Source organism: Mesoplodon mirus (genome assembly GCF_964341445.2).
Source record: "Mesoplodon mirus genome assembly, chromosome: 3".
Lineage (NCBI taxonomy): Eukaryota > Metazoa > Chordata > Mammalia > Artiodactyla > Ziphiidae > Mesoplodon > Mesoplodon mirus.
In genome coordinates, this window is record NC_138978.1 from 57,629,357 (window position 1) to 57,642,595 (window position 13,239).

The 13,239-nt window shown below is 35.8% G+C and overlaps 1 protein-coding gene across 1 annotated transcript in view; it reads left to right on the forward strand.

Moving 5' to 3' along the window:
- ALG6 (ALG6 alpha-1,3-glucosyltransferase) overlaps nt 1-13,239 on the forward strand; it is a 57,269-nt gene that overhangs the window by 17,175 nt on the left and 26,855 nt on the right. Inside the window, exons 3-7 of the mRNA XM_082614908.1 lie at nt 3,727-3,811; nt 8,900-8,989; nt 10,136-10,224; nt 11,999-12,081; nt 13,110-13,174. Coding sequence (XP_082471034.1) covers nt 3,727-3,811; nt 8,900-8,989; nt 10,136-10,224; nt 11,999-12,081; nt 13,110-13,174 — 412 coding nt within the window. The remainder of the gene's footprint in view (nt 1-3,726; nt 3,812-8,899; nt 8,990-10,135; nt 10,225-11,998; nt 12,082-13,109; nt 13,175-13,239) is intronic.

Consider the following 13,239-nt stretch of genomic DNA (forward strand, 5'->3'; position numbering starts at 1 on the left):
CAATTAATAAAATGAACATTTAAGTGGTGCTTAAGCCCATTTTCCTAAGAATGAGACAAAATTGAAGCTTTGTAAATGTACATTAATACATTTTCTTTATGTAATTCTGAATCTCATGTAAATGAATTTGTAGAATTAATCACAGTAGAAGGAATCCATTTTGCCCGTCCCAAGTGAAGCTCCCATAGGTATAGTTGGGTTACTCTTTTGGGTTGCTTTAAGGGCACTTTAGCAGTTTTAAAAACTTAAGTACTAATTTCATAGCCAGTGTCAGCTGAATTTATTGAAGTAGGTCAGACTCTGGATAGAAACTTGTTTCTCAACCCTGAAGAGAGTTATTATCCACTCTTCTCTTTGTTAGAGAATGGTAATAAATTCTTCCACACTGAGCCCAAGTCTAGAGCAATTTCAGAAAATCTAGATAGTTGGATTTTTTCAGGTGTAGGAAACTACTTAAGATCCTCTATGACTTACGTAGTTTCCTATGATGCCCACTGTATAGGTATTATCCCAGTGGGCCAAAAACAAGCAAACAAAGGCAAAAGAAAAAAAATAAAAATCAATTCCTTTCTCCCTGTAGATAGCAGCTGTATCACCAAAAAGAGAAACTGCCCCCACAGCACACACACATCTATAAAGTGCACACATAAAGATGCAGTTAATTCAGTGGGAAATTATTTTCCTTCTTTAAAAAAATTGAAAGTTAATCCCCCGCTCCTGTTCAGTTAACTGAGCAAGTTTTAACTGAAAGTATGTACTATATGCCTAGCAATATGTTTCCTGTGAGCTCTGGAAAAATCACATTCTATATCCACTGGAATTAAAATTCTTATTTGGGTAGCTATTAGAAAATAATATAATCATGTGACAAAATACATGATACTGAAAATATAAGTATTATGAGAAGTCAATAATTTTTTTTTCCTTTTTAAAATCTACTTGACTTACCTATTCTTTTTTTTTTTTTTTTTTTTTTGTGGTACACAGGCCTCTCACTGCTGTGGCCTCTCCCCTTGCGGAGCACAGGCTCCGGACGCTCAGGCTCAGCGGCCATGGCTCACAGGCCCAGCCGCTCCGTGGCATGTGGGATCTTCCCAGACCGGGGCACGAACCCGTGTCCCCTGCATTGGCAGGCGGACTCTCAACCACTGCGCCACCAGGGAAGGCCCGACTTACCTATTTTGATTTTTGCGTTTTTTCATATGCTGTTTATTAAACAGAAGGAGGAGATATAGCTTTGAGATACTGTGGTAATGGGTTTTCAATTCACTAAACAATTGATATATTTCAAGTTTGGTATTCATTTTTTGTTATGGCTATTGTCTTCTGTTTCCTATTCAAATCATAGCTTTACTGTTTACTCTCTGTCAAGGACACAGGTATTGAGATTAAACGCCGGTGGGTTTGAATGTCACTAGCTGTGTCTTATTGGCTGTGTGACACTGGACAAGTTATTTTAAAATTTCAGAGTCTCAGTCTCCTCATCAGTCAAATGCTGGTAAAATCATAGGTTGCAGATCAAATGAGTTACATCTAAAGCTCTTGGCATTTTATTTTGCTCTTCAGTACTTAATAAAGTTTTCACTACTGCATTTGCTAATAATTCTTTTTCCTTAATCACTCTGACAATCCCTAGCCTATATGAAGAAAATAAGTATTTCAACACTTGCTTGTTAGACTTAGTGTAATGAATAATAAAATAATATATATAAGTATGATGTCTATAGTTTGCCCTTAATAAATATTAGTTCTAAGAAGTCAATAATTAATGATCAGTATGTTTTTAATTTATAAGGGAAGGTTTTGTGGAGAATTTGGCAGTTGGGATGGTTCTTAAAGGTTGGATACGAGTTGATAAAAGAGGTGTATGAATAGGGAGAGGAAGTAAGCAGCATGAGCAGAGGCTTGGAATTTCAAAATGCCAGATAGTAACTTAAAGATGTTTTGAGACAAGAACCAGTATGTGGGCATTGTGTTAAAGTAGCCTTCGCATAATTAATTGGTCTGCCATCACAAACTGCTTAGTGTTGCACATTCAGTAAGTGGAAAATCAGGGACTCAAAAATTCAAATCTTTTTGAACTTAAAATCCTTGCTATATCATACTGATAATATTGACATCCTTCCTACATCATCATTCACTGAGCATCTGCAAGGTGCAATTACATCCTGAGAATGCAAAAATGAATAAGATATGGTACTTTCTAAGAGAGAGCCAGGGGTAGGTTTGTGTGTGTGTATACATGTGCCTGAACTGTGGGTAATTTTTGGCGGCAGTCACTCAATGTGTATATGCTTTGGAGATGTTAATCAGCTTTTCCCATGATTATCTCATATTGGGAGTATCTCCTTGGGTGGAGATGCCAGCATTTAAAGAATAGTGGTATAATACAGCCGTTAAATGCAAAAAATCTACTTAATGTAGTGTTCCAAAGCTGGAGAACGTCTGGGTTAGAGTTCAGTGATTGATAACATATCATTCACCAATGTGGCACACCTTCCCAATGGATTAATGAATATATTTGACTGTATGTGATTTTCACTTGCTGATTAAGAAACCTGTGTCTGTACTGTACCTATTTGGGCCTTCTCACAGTTTTGTAGTCAACTGCTAGCTAAATAGTGGTTGTTTACTATTTACTAAATGGAATTACCTTTATATCATTTAAAATGATTTAAGGTTAACAACCTACCTTAACCAAGTTGTGAGGCAATACACAGTAGGAGCCAAGAACCTGGATTATGGAGCCAGTCTGCCTGGGTTCCAGTCCATACTCTGCTATTCATTACCTGGGTGACCATTGCCTCTGTTTTGCTAGCTGTAAAGTGGGGATGATAATAATACCTGCTCCATTGTTGTATTTGGCATGTAGTAGACACTGTCAATTGTTAGTTATTAAAGATCCATTATCCCTTATTTGCAACTTTGAAGTAAAAAAAAACTATAAAGTGGCAGTTTTTATATAACTCATTTGACATCAAAGCCTGACCTAACCAATGTCTTTGCAATATATAGTCCGTTTTTGGTTCTGTACTCGACCTTAAGTTATTTATACTTAGTTTGTAAAAGCCCTTGGTAAAATATAGACATTTGTTATTATTATTGTTTTATGATACTTATTGGACAGTATAGTTGACAGTCTTTCTCATGCAGTAAAAATAAACTTGGATATCTTATGATTAGTATTATCAACTAATTAATTAAAGACTAATTAAGGGACTTCCCTGGTGGTCCAGTGGTTAAGACTCTGTGCTTCCAGTGCAGGGGGTGCATGCAGGTCTGATCTCTGGTTGGGGAACTAAGATCCCACATGCCGTGCAGCATGGCCAAAAAACCCCCGAAAAACTAAGTTAATAACTAATTACTATTAATAATATTTATTGAATATTTATGTGTGCCAGGTACTATACAGGTTATTTTATGTTCATTATTTTCTTCATTCCAGCAGTCCTTTAGGTGACGGTATTGATTCTGTTTTTGATGCACTGAGGCTTAGGGAGGTTAAGTCATTTGCTCAGGATTACACAGTCACTCAGTGTGCTATAGCACTGCTAGGATTCAGACCTCCTCTCTCTGACTCTTTAGGTAACTTCTGTGTTCTTTTCCTCCACCTATATTATCTCTCTAATTTAGAAAATTTTCATAAGGATTTTATTTCATAAGGAAATAAAATCACTGATATACTAAAGTGTATTTTTATTTTGCTTTTTTTACCTTTCATCTTAGGTGCTGGAAAGCCCCCTATGTTTGGTGATTATGAAGCTCAGAGACACTGGCAAGAGATTACTATTAATTTACCAATCAAACAATGGTATGGATAATTTTAACTTGATTTTATTGTTTATCCGTCAGTTAATGTAGATGATTTGAAGATACGTACAAGGAAAATATGCTATTTCTTCATCTTCAGAATCCTCATCTTCCTGTATACTGATGTCACGTATATTACCCTGCATATTGTCGGTTCATTTTGAAATTTCATCCTCCTGAAAGTTACCCATATATTTAGTTACCAGCTGGAATATGGTACTGAACTAGAACTTTGAGGATAGGACACTGTATGCCATGGAAGCTCCTCAGGACATAAGCTGTGGAAGTTTATGGACTAAGAGTATTTCTTCTGGAAGTTTTGCAAAGCTTCCTCCTGTAAGGAACATATGAGATGAAAAAAAAAGCAGTAGCTTAGTGGTGAAGAGTGTAGGGCTAGAGTCAGACTGCCAGACTTCAGATGAAGGCTTGTACTCTTTACTAGCAGTGTGAGCTTTTGCAGGTTATTTAACTATCTCTGCCACAGTTTTATCACTCATAGAATGGAAATAATAGAATATATATTTCACTGGGTTATTGTGAGGATTGAATAAAATGATTCATTTAAAGCACTTTAGACCAGTGCCTGAAGTGTAATGAGTTCTCAGTAAATGTTAGCTGTAGTTATATCTCACAGAAATCCATGCACTGTCATTTTTGTTGAACACATTCTGATAACAATTGATGACAGTATTTTTTTACTTATTAGATGCCTGGTAGATTACTTGATTAAACCTGGCTATGCAAACGGTTTATATTGTTCTGTTGATTGCTTTGGTCACTGCTTTTATATAACTCCTTTCTGAGAGAGATACATACAAGAACTTCATATTGAACTCTCTATGAATAGGTTGGCTGCACCCTAGTCCAAGTTTGGAGTATTTAAAATAGAGGTCAGCTAAATATTTGATACTATTCTTTTTTTTTAATAGGTGTGTGCATGTTTGTTTATTTATTTATTTGACCTCACTGTGCAGTTTGTGGGGTCTTAGTTCCCTGACCTAGTACTGAACCTAGGCCATGGCAGTGAAAGTACCGAGTTCTAATGTTTAAATGGTGTGATTTCTTTTTTTTCCCCCTAGTTTGAAGTTCATTGCTATATGATTCATAATGACTATCATTGAAAAAGATATCTCTCAATGGCACAGTTTATAAAACAGAAAATATATCCTTGGGACAGGTTCACTATTATCAACAGTGTATATAAATCTATATTGGAAATAACATTTCTAATATTCTGAATTTTTTGGCTAATTTTGTGAAATTTGATTAGTTTGCCATTATTGTTACCTAGCAATGTGGCTGAGGAATGGTTTCTCATTTTTTAACTTCAGTTTTCCAAGAGTGGGGACTTCCTTGGTAGTCCAGTGGTTAAGACTCCGTGCTCCCAATGCAGGGGGCCCCTGGTTCAATCCCTGGTCAGGGAACATGATGCAACTAAGAGCCCACATGCCACAACTAAAAATCCTGCATGCCGTAACTAAAGATACCACATGCGGCAACTTAAAATACCGCGGAGCCAACTAACTAACTAACTAACTAACTAACTAACTAACTATTAAAAATTTTTTTTTTCCAAGAGTGAAATCTTTCTGTCTTCATCTAGAAAGTTAGCCATAGTGTAGTCAAAACTTTCAAGTGACAAAGTTGTCTAAAATGTGAAATCAGGATCTATGAAGTAAACTTTAAAAATGGCAGTTTTGGGACTTCCCTGGTGGCGCAGTGGTTAAGAATCTGCCTGCCAACGCAGGGGATACAGGTTCGAGCCCTGGTCCGGGAAGATCCCACATGCTGCGGAGCAGCTAAGCCCATGCACCACAACTATTGAGCCTGCACTCTAGAGCCGGAGAGCCACAACTACTGAGCCCGCATGCCACAACTACTGAAGCCCACGTGCCTAGAGCCTGTGCTCCACAACAAGAGAAGCCACCACAGTGAGAAGCCTGCGCAGTGCAATGAAGACCCAATGCAGCCAAAAATAAATAAATAAATAACTTAAAAAAAAAATGTCAGTTTTATAATTCTAAATTTAAACACTTATTTATTCCATTTCAATATACATAGTTGTAAGTAATAAAGGAAAATTGAACTTTTTAAATTTTATAATGATAATTCCTTATGTATGAAGTCAGGAGTAGTTTTGGCATCAAGTAGTAGAAAGCCTAAGTAATAGTAGTTTAAGCAATACAATAATTATCTCAATAAGTAGGTCTTTGCAGGGCTGGTAAATTGGCTCAATGATAGCAATCAAGGGACTTCCCTGGTGGTCCAGTGGTCAAAACTCCACATTCCCAATGCAGGGGGCTTGGGTTCGATCCCTGGTCAGGGAACTAGAGCCCACATGCCTCAACAAAGATCCTGCATGCCACAACTAAGACCCAGCAAAGCCAAAGAAATAAATAAATATTAAAAAATAATAATAGCAATCAAGGACTCAGGCTTTTCCATTTTTCTTCTCTTTCATTCATTCTTCTTGGCATGTTGGCTTTTCATCCTGAGGCTTTTCACCTCATGATCAATAGATGACTGCCAGGGCTACCAGCACTGTGACTTTGTACAACCATATTCAAGGCAGGGGTAATAGGAATACCTTATTTTTTTACCTCTCTTTTTGTTCAGGAGCAAAATCTTTCCTACCCTTAAAGCAATCATTAATAGAAAGAAACACCTGGCTCAGTGCAGGCATGGTTTATACCAGGGCTGGGAGAAGAGTCCACCTACCCTGAGCATGTTGCTTTTTAAAAAGAAGTCACAGGTTTATAAGTCAGGAATTATGGGAATGACTTTATTTCAGCATTGTTTATAATTATGAGAAGCCTGAAACACTCTAAATATCTTTTAGTAGGTGAATGATAAAGTACATTTCTCCTGTGTACATGTGTACATGTTTTTCCTAGGTAGATTCCTAGAAGTGGAATCTCTAAAGTAGCCAGTTTTAATGGATACCAACACAAGAATATCTCTTTCCATATACCCTTACCAATATTTAATAATAACAATTAACACCAGACTTCTAAAATTTCCATTTCCTTGAGTACTTGTGTTGTTGAGTATCTTTTAATATATTTACTGACCATGATATTTTTTCTCAAATTTGCATATTTATATATTTCCCCCATGTTTCTGATGGATTGCTGATCTTTTTTGTAATGATTTATATGATTTTAAAATAAAGAATTACATTAATTTTCTATGCTGTGTTAACAAGTGACCATAAATGGTACTTACTTAAACACACATTTATTTTTGTAGTTTCTTTAGGTTAGAAGTCTGGGCACAGCTTAGTTCAATATTACGATCAGGGAGGGTCTCAGGAGGTTGCAATCCAGTTGTCATCCGAGGCTGCAGTCTTATCAGAGGCTCAACTGGGGAAGGAACTGTTTCCAAGTTCCCTCAAGTTATTGACAGAATTAATTTCTTTGCATTTACAAGACTAAGGGCTTTGGTTTCTTGTTGGAAGCTACTCTTATTTCCTAGGGTCTACTTGCAGTTTCTTGCCATGTGGCTTCTCCAGTATGCCCACTTACTAAAACGACAGCTTGATTCTTCCAAGTCAGTGAAAGGGAGTCTCTGGTTTAGCCAGCAAGATGGGATCTTACATATACATAAAACGTAAGCACAGGCATGACCATCCTATCACATTTGTCGTATTTTGTTGTTTACAAGCAAGTCACAGGTCTTGCCCACACTTGAGGGGAGGGGATTGATTGTACACACTTAAGGCAGGAACACCAGGAGATGGGTTCATGGGGATGACCTTAAAGTCTGTCTGCCACAGTATTCAACAGTATACAATAGTATTCTATATTTTAATCTCTTTTTGGTGTGTGTATATGTATAAAATAAATATCTTCTTCCTTTTTGTTCTTGTCTTTGAATTTTTCTTATGGTGTCTTTTGTTAAATAAATTTTTACATTTGATGTACAGAAGCTCTCTGAACTGTTCTTGAAACTTTTAAGTTTGGAACTATTTATTTATTTTTAAATTTTATTTATTTATTATTAATAAAAATTTTTTTTGGCTGTGTTGGATCTTCGTTGCTGCGCATGGGCTTTCTCTAGTTGTGACGGCCGAGGGCTCTCTTCGTTACAGTGTGTGGGCTTCTGATTGCAGTGGCTTCTCTTGTTGCGGAGCACGGTTTCTAGGCGCGCAGGCTTCAGTAGTTGTGGCATGCGGACTCAGTAGTTGTGGCTCGTGGGCTCTAGAGTGCAGGCTCAGTAGTTGTGGTGCACGGGCTTAGTTGCTCCATGGCATGTGGGGTCTTACTGGACCAGGGCTCGAACCCATGTCCCCTGCATTGGCAGGTGGATTCTTAACCACTGTGCCACCAGGGAAGTCCTGGAACTATTTTAAAGTATTTTTTTGTAAAAAGCAAAAATACCCATGATATGTTAGAAAAAATTACATTTTGAAGTTAATGATAACACTCTTGAATATAATTTTGTTCCTTCCCATTCTGAACAGTTAGAGGAGCCTGTTAAGTTATGAACATTAGATCTAGCTTTCTTCCTTAATTCACAGAATTTTGCATGTAATAGGCTCTCATTACATGTTGGTTGAATTGTGTTCAAAGTGTTATTAATAAAAGTATACCTGTTTCATGCAATATTTCTTTCTTTGTAAACCAAATCTGTATGTGGTCTTTGACGTTCATTTTTTATTTAAATTGTGATTTCATATTGTTTCTTTAATTTTTTAGACTGTCAGAAGCAAATTCTCTTTTTGTTGCATATTTTCTTTTGTATAAGTGTTGGTCATTAAGTTTACTAATAGTAGAGTGATAACAAGTTCCAGTTTGCCTGTGAGAATCTTGGTTTGCCTCTATTGTTAATGACTTAATTATTTACATCTTCTTTCTTAAGAGTACCTTGGTTTACACAATAAATTATGTAGTCACACTACTCAATAACAACTTTTAATTGTGAGTTCACAAAAATTTTTAGGAGAGGGGAGAAAACTTTAGATGAATTTTTTTTAACCTTGTATAACATTTTTTCATGTTAATTAAGTTAAATGAAATGAGATGTTAAATATAAGTATTTCTTATATATTGATTGTTGAAATGGCACTTTCTTTTTCCTTTTTCTTCAGGTATTTTAACGGCAGTGATAACAACTTACAGTATTGGGGATTGGACTATCCACCTCTTACAGCTTATCATAGTCTTTTATGTGCATATGTGTAAGTTTTTCTTCCTTAACATAACTTTAAATATTTATGCCCTTAGCAGGTGTAGTAAGGAAGAGTTTGTTGAATAGAGAAGAGATCATTTGTAGCTACTATTGTATTATGATTTGTAGAGCACCATACCTTTATAATTGGATTGTAGGAAAGTTTATCAGAGTTTGACTATTTTCATAATTTTTTTGGAGGAAAGTCTAGAAAGAGATGCAAAAATCTAGCTTTGTTTTGAAGTAGAGATGTTACCAATTACGCATGGATTACTGAGAAATATATCTAATACGGTTAGTTGTGCACAGAAAAGCTTTTTTCCTGGAATGGCCCAAAGTAAATGAGAAATAAAGGTCTAAATGGTATTCTGACTAACCTGTCAGGTAAGAAACTAGAAGTACCGTAGTGTTTCACTTATGATTTAAGATTGGGATTGGAATTCCTTTTTCTTTTACAGAAATGGAATGGTTTATAGAAGATTAGGTGCTTCTATTTAGTGGAGAACCAGTTCTGCTCTGTCCTGGTATTCCATTTCAGACTTGAAGTGTATCAGCAGAAATTTGAGGAACTTCTTCACATTATCTTCTCAATTCATTTCATTTGTTCTATTTCATATTTTGTAAAAATTAGCTTCCTGGATTAAAAATAAGTTTCCAAACTTCAGGATAATCAGATATACTTTGCAGTGTTCTGGAGAATGTAATATGATTGAAAACTTAATTTATCTTTAATAATTATGTTCAGTTTTATGCAATGATTTATGATTAATAGCTATTTATTGTAGCCTATTATGATAACTGAAAAGATTATAAATTATAGAACTATGATCCTCTTGTCAATATTCGTGTATTGCTCTTTACAAAGTATATGTTTAATAAATGAAATGTGACATCAGATGGTTTTCACACTGGAAGAATCATGAAGGTGGGCTTTTAGTTAACACGCTACATGGGTTTGTTGGAAGATAAGCATGGCAGATTCTGGTAGCGTTAGTCAGTTTCACATGGTTAAATACAAAGAGTAAAGCTTAAGCCTTAACTCCATTGCTTTATAGGAGCAATGGCCACTTCTCAAAATAGATTCGTATGTCCTCAGATGTCCTTACTGCTAAAAGTAATGGGGAATAAAGTGCATGTATATATGTTTGATTTGCAGGGCAAAGTTTATAAATCCAGAGTGGATTGCTCTCCATACATCACGTGGATATGAGAGTCAGGCACATAAGCTCTTCATGCGTGCAACAGGTAAAAGAGCAATAGGCATTGAGTGTAAAATTTGATTAAAAATTTTTTTGAACTGATGACAGGTTCTGTTGTCCTTACTTTTATAGTTGTGTAACTATAAATATGCATATATATGTATAATATGTGAGCAAATGTATATGTAAGCTAAAAAAAAAGAGTAGAAACTAATAATTCTGGGTGCTTTACATTTACTATTATCTCCCTTAATAATTTGGACACCCAAATGAGGTAAATACTGTTGTTATCCTTATTTTAAGCTGAGGAAACTGAGGCCTAGTAAAGTGAGGCTAATATTCATAGCTCACCTGAAGTTGGTTAGCTCTAAATTGAAGTTATATTTGTCTAGGCTGTTGCTTTAATAAATCCCTTTCACTTTTACAGTGAATTACAGCTGTATGTCATCTATTGTATTGCTGTGCAGTGTTGCTAAATTAATCTTTACAACAAATGTTTATTGAGCATTTATTGTGTGCTGTTTAAAAGTTGAAAGTAATAAGCTTAAATTTCTTTAAAAGCTTTACAAGCCTTAGGCTTTAATGCTAGCCTGGGTCTTTTCCTTAATTAGTCTAAATCTAGTCAGGGTTTATTCTCTTTACTATTCATCCAGTCATGGAATACCAGGCCCAAGAGATAACTTGTATTGCCTGTCTTTCTCTCTCCCACACCACTCCCTCTTCCCAAATGCTTTAATGCTCTAATCCTTTTTGAACCACATACTCACCACATGATATTTAGCTTCTGAGCCAATACCTGTATCTGCAGGGAACTTACAACCTTTAGAGACTCTATTCTATTTTCAGAGAGCCCCAATCATTAGAAATTTCCTTCTTGTATTGAACCTTCACTAGTCATTTTAGGTTCTGTTTCCTTGGGCTACATAGAACAAGTCCGATCCTTTATATACCTGACACCCTTCTGACATTTGAAGTCATCTCCTCTCGAGGTTAAACATTCATAAATACTTTAGCTGTTTCTTAGATGACCAGTTTCTTGAATGTGATTATGGTTTTGAGGCCTCTGGTTGTGCTCCTTCAAATATGTTCCAGTTTGTCAGTGTCATCTAAAATGTGGCATCTGGAGCTGCAAATAGGATTGCATGCATCTAACACTGACAGTTTACTATCATTTATCTTATTCTGGACAAATATATATGTGTGGTACAAGAAAAAAATAGGCTTTTTGGATAGCTATGTTGTACTGTTGAAGAACTTAATATATTAGTTTTTCTTTGTTCTAAAAGGACTGAACATTCAGAATTATGAATTGCTTTATTTTTTTTCCCACTTTTTTTCAGTTTTCTCCTCACCTGGGCCTATCAAGCTCTTTGTAGGCATTAATTAGCAAAACTTATGAATTTTTGTAAATATTCACATTACAAAAGATTCTCCCTGTGCATCTCCACATTTGAGGTATTGTTCACATCAGAAAATTTGGAGTATACAGATATTGAGGGGAAAATAAAAGTTTCCTTCCCTTGCTTTGAGTATTCTTAATTTTTATGTCCAAGTCAGAGCAAAGAGAGAACTGGTTTTAGATATAGCGAATTGATTTAAAGTGTGAATTTGTTAGAGAAAATTAAGACTCTAGTACTGTATCAGTTGAAATTAGGCACAGGTGAAGGGAATGGAAAGTGCTCAACGTGGAAAGGACTTGTCCAGAGTGAGTAGGAACCTCGTGTTAATAAATTCTCACTCGGGGTTGGAGGAAGGCTGTTAATAGGTTATAGTAGATCCTGATGGACTCAATGCTTAAAATCATTTGCTTGTTTTTTCAGTGTTAATTGCTGATTTGCTGATTTACATACCTGCAGTGGTTTTGTACTGTTGTTGTTTAAAAGAAATCTCAACTAAGAAAAAGGTAAGTTTTGAAGTAACCTGATACTTCATCTCTGAAATGTTTTATTACCTTAACTATTAAGTGTAGAGTTTAAGGAAGTCATGCTTTTGGGACTAGATAATAGGGAACAGTATATCTTCTGTCAATTAATTTTCATTTAGAAACATTAACTTATCTTAGAGTAATTATTTTAATGTCCAAATATAGCTATGATGCACTGAATTTTAGAAGTTATATACTGCTGAATTGCACAGCATGCTAAATTTATTGCTTAACTGGTAAATCTGAATTTTGAGTTGGCTTATGAGAATGACAACTGAAAGTCATTTTGAAAAGTTGCTATATACTCTCATATTCACAGTTAACGAATATGCTCTTTTTAAAAAAAAATCTAATGGTTTGTGTTAGAATTTTATTTATTATTTATTGGCTGCGTTGGGTCTTCGTTGCTGCGTGCAGGCTTTCTCTAGTTGTGGTGAGCGGGGGCTACTCTTCGTTGCAGTGTGCGGGCTTCTCATTGTGGTGGCTTAACTTTGTTGCAGAGCACGGGCTCTAGGTGTGCAGACTCAGTAGTTGTGGCTCACGGGCTCAGTAGTTGTGGCTTGTGGGCTCTACAGCATAAGCTCAGGAGTTGTGGCGCACGGGCTTAGTTGCTCCGCAGCATGTGGGATCTTCCCGGACCAGGGCTCGAACCCGTGTCCCCTGCATTGGCAGGCCAATTCTTAAACACTGTGCCACTACGGAAGTCCCATGACTATTCTCTTTGGTCATTTTATATAGATTAATCATTAGATTAATTTATCTGATATATATATCTAAAAGTGCTTTCTCAGACAAACACCTTTTAGGGATTTTTTTTCCTTTTTACTGAAGTATATATACTATGTCACCTCCATGAAGACTTTAGTGTTTAAAGAGTTGCTTTATAAAAATGGAGTATTTCGATAAATAGAAGGTAAGAGGGGAACATTTGCTACTGTGTTAAATGAAACTACACTTTTACCCGGTTTACAGATTACTTTCTTATTTCACAATAATTTTCTTTACAGATTGCTAATGCATTATGCATATTGCTGTATCCAGGCCTTATTCTTATCGACTATGGACATTTTCAGTATCCTTTACTAATTTAGAAATGAAGTCAGATGCATATCGTGAAATCTAGGCTCAGTTTGTATA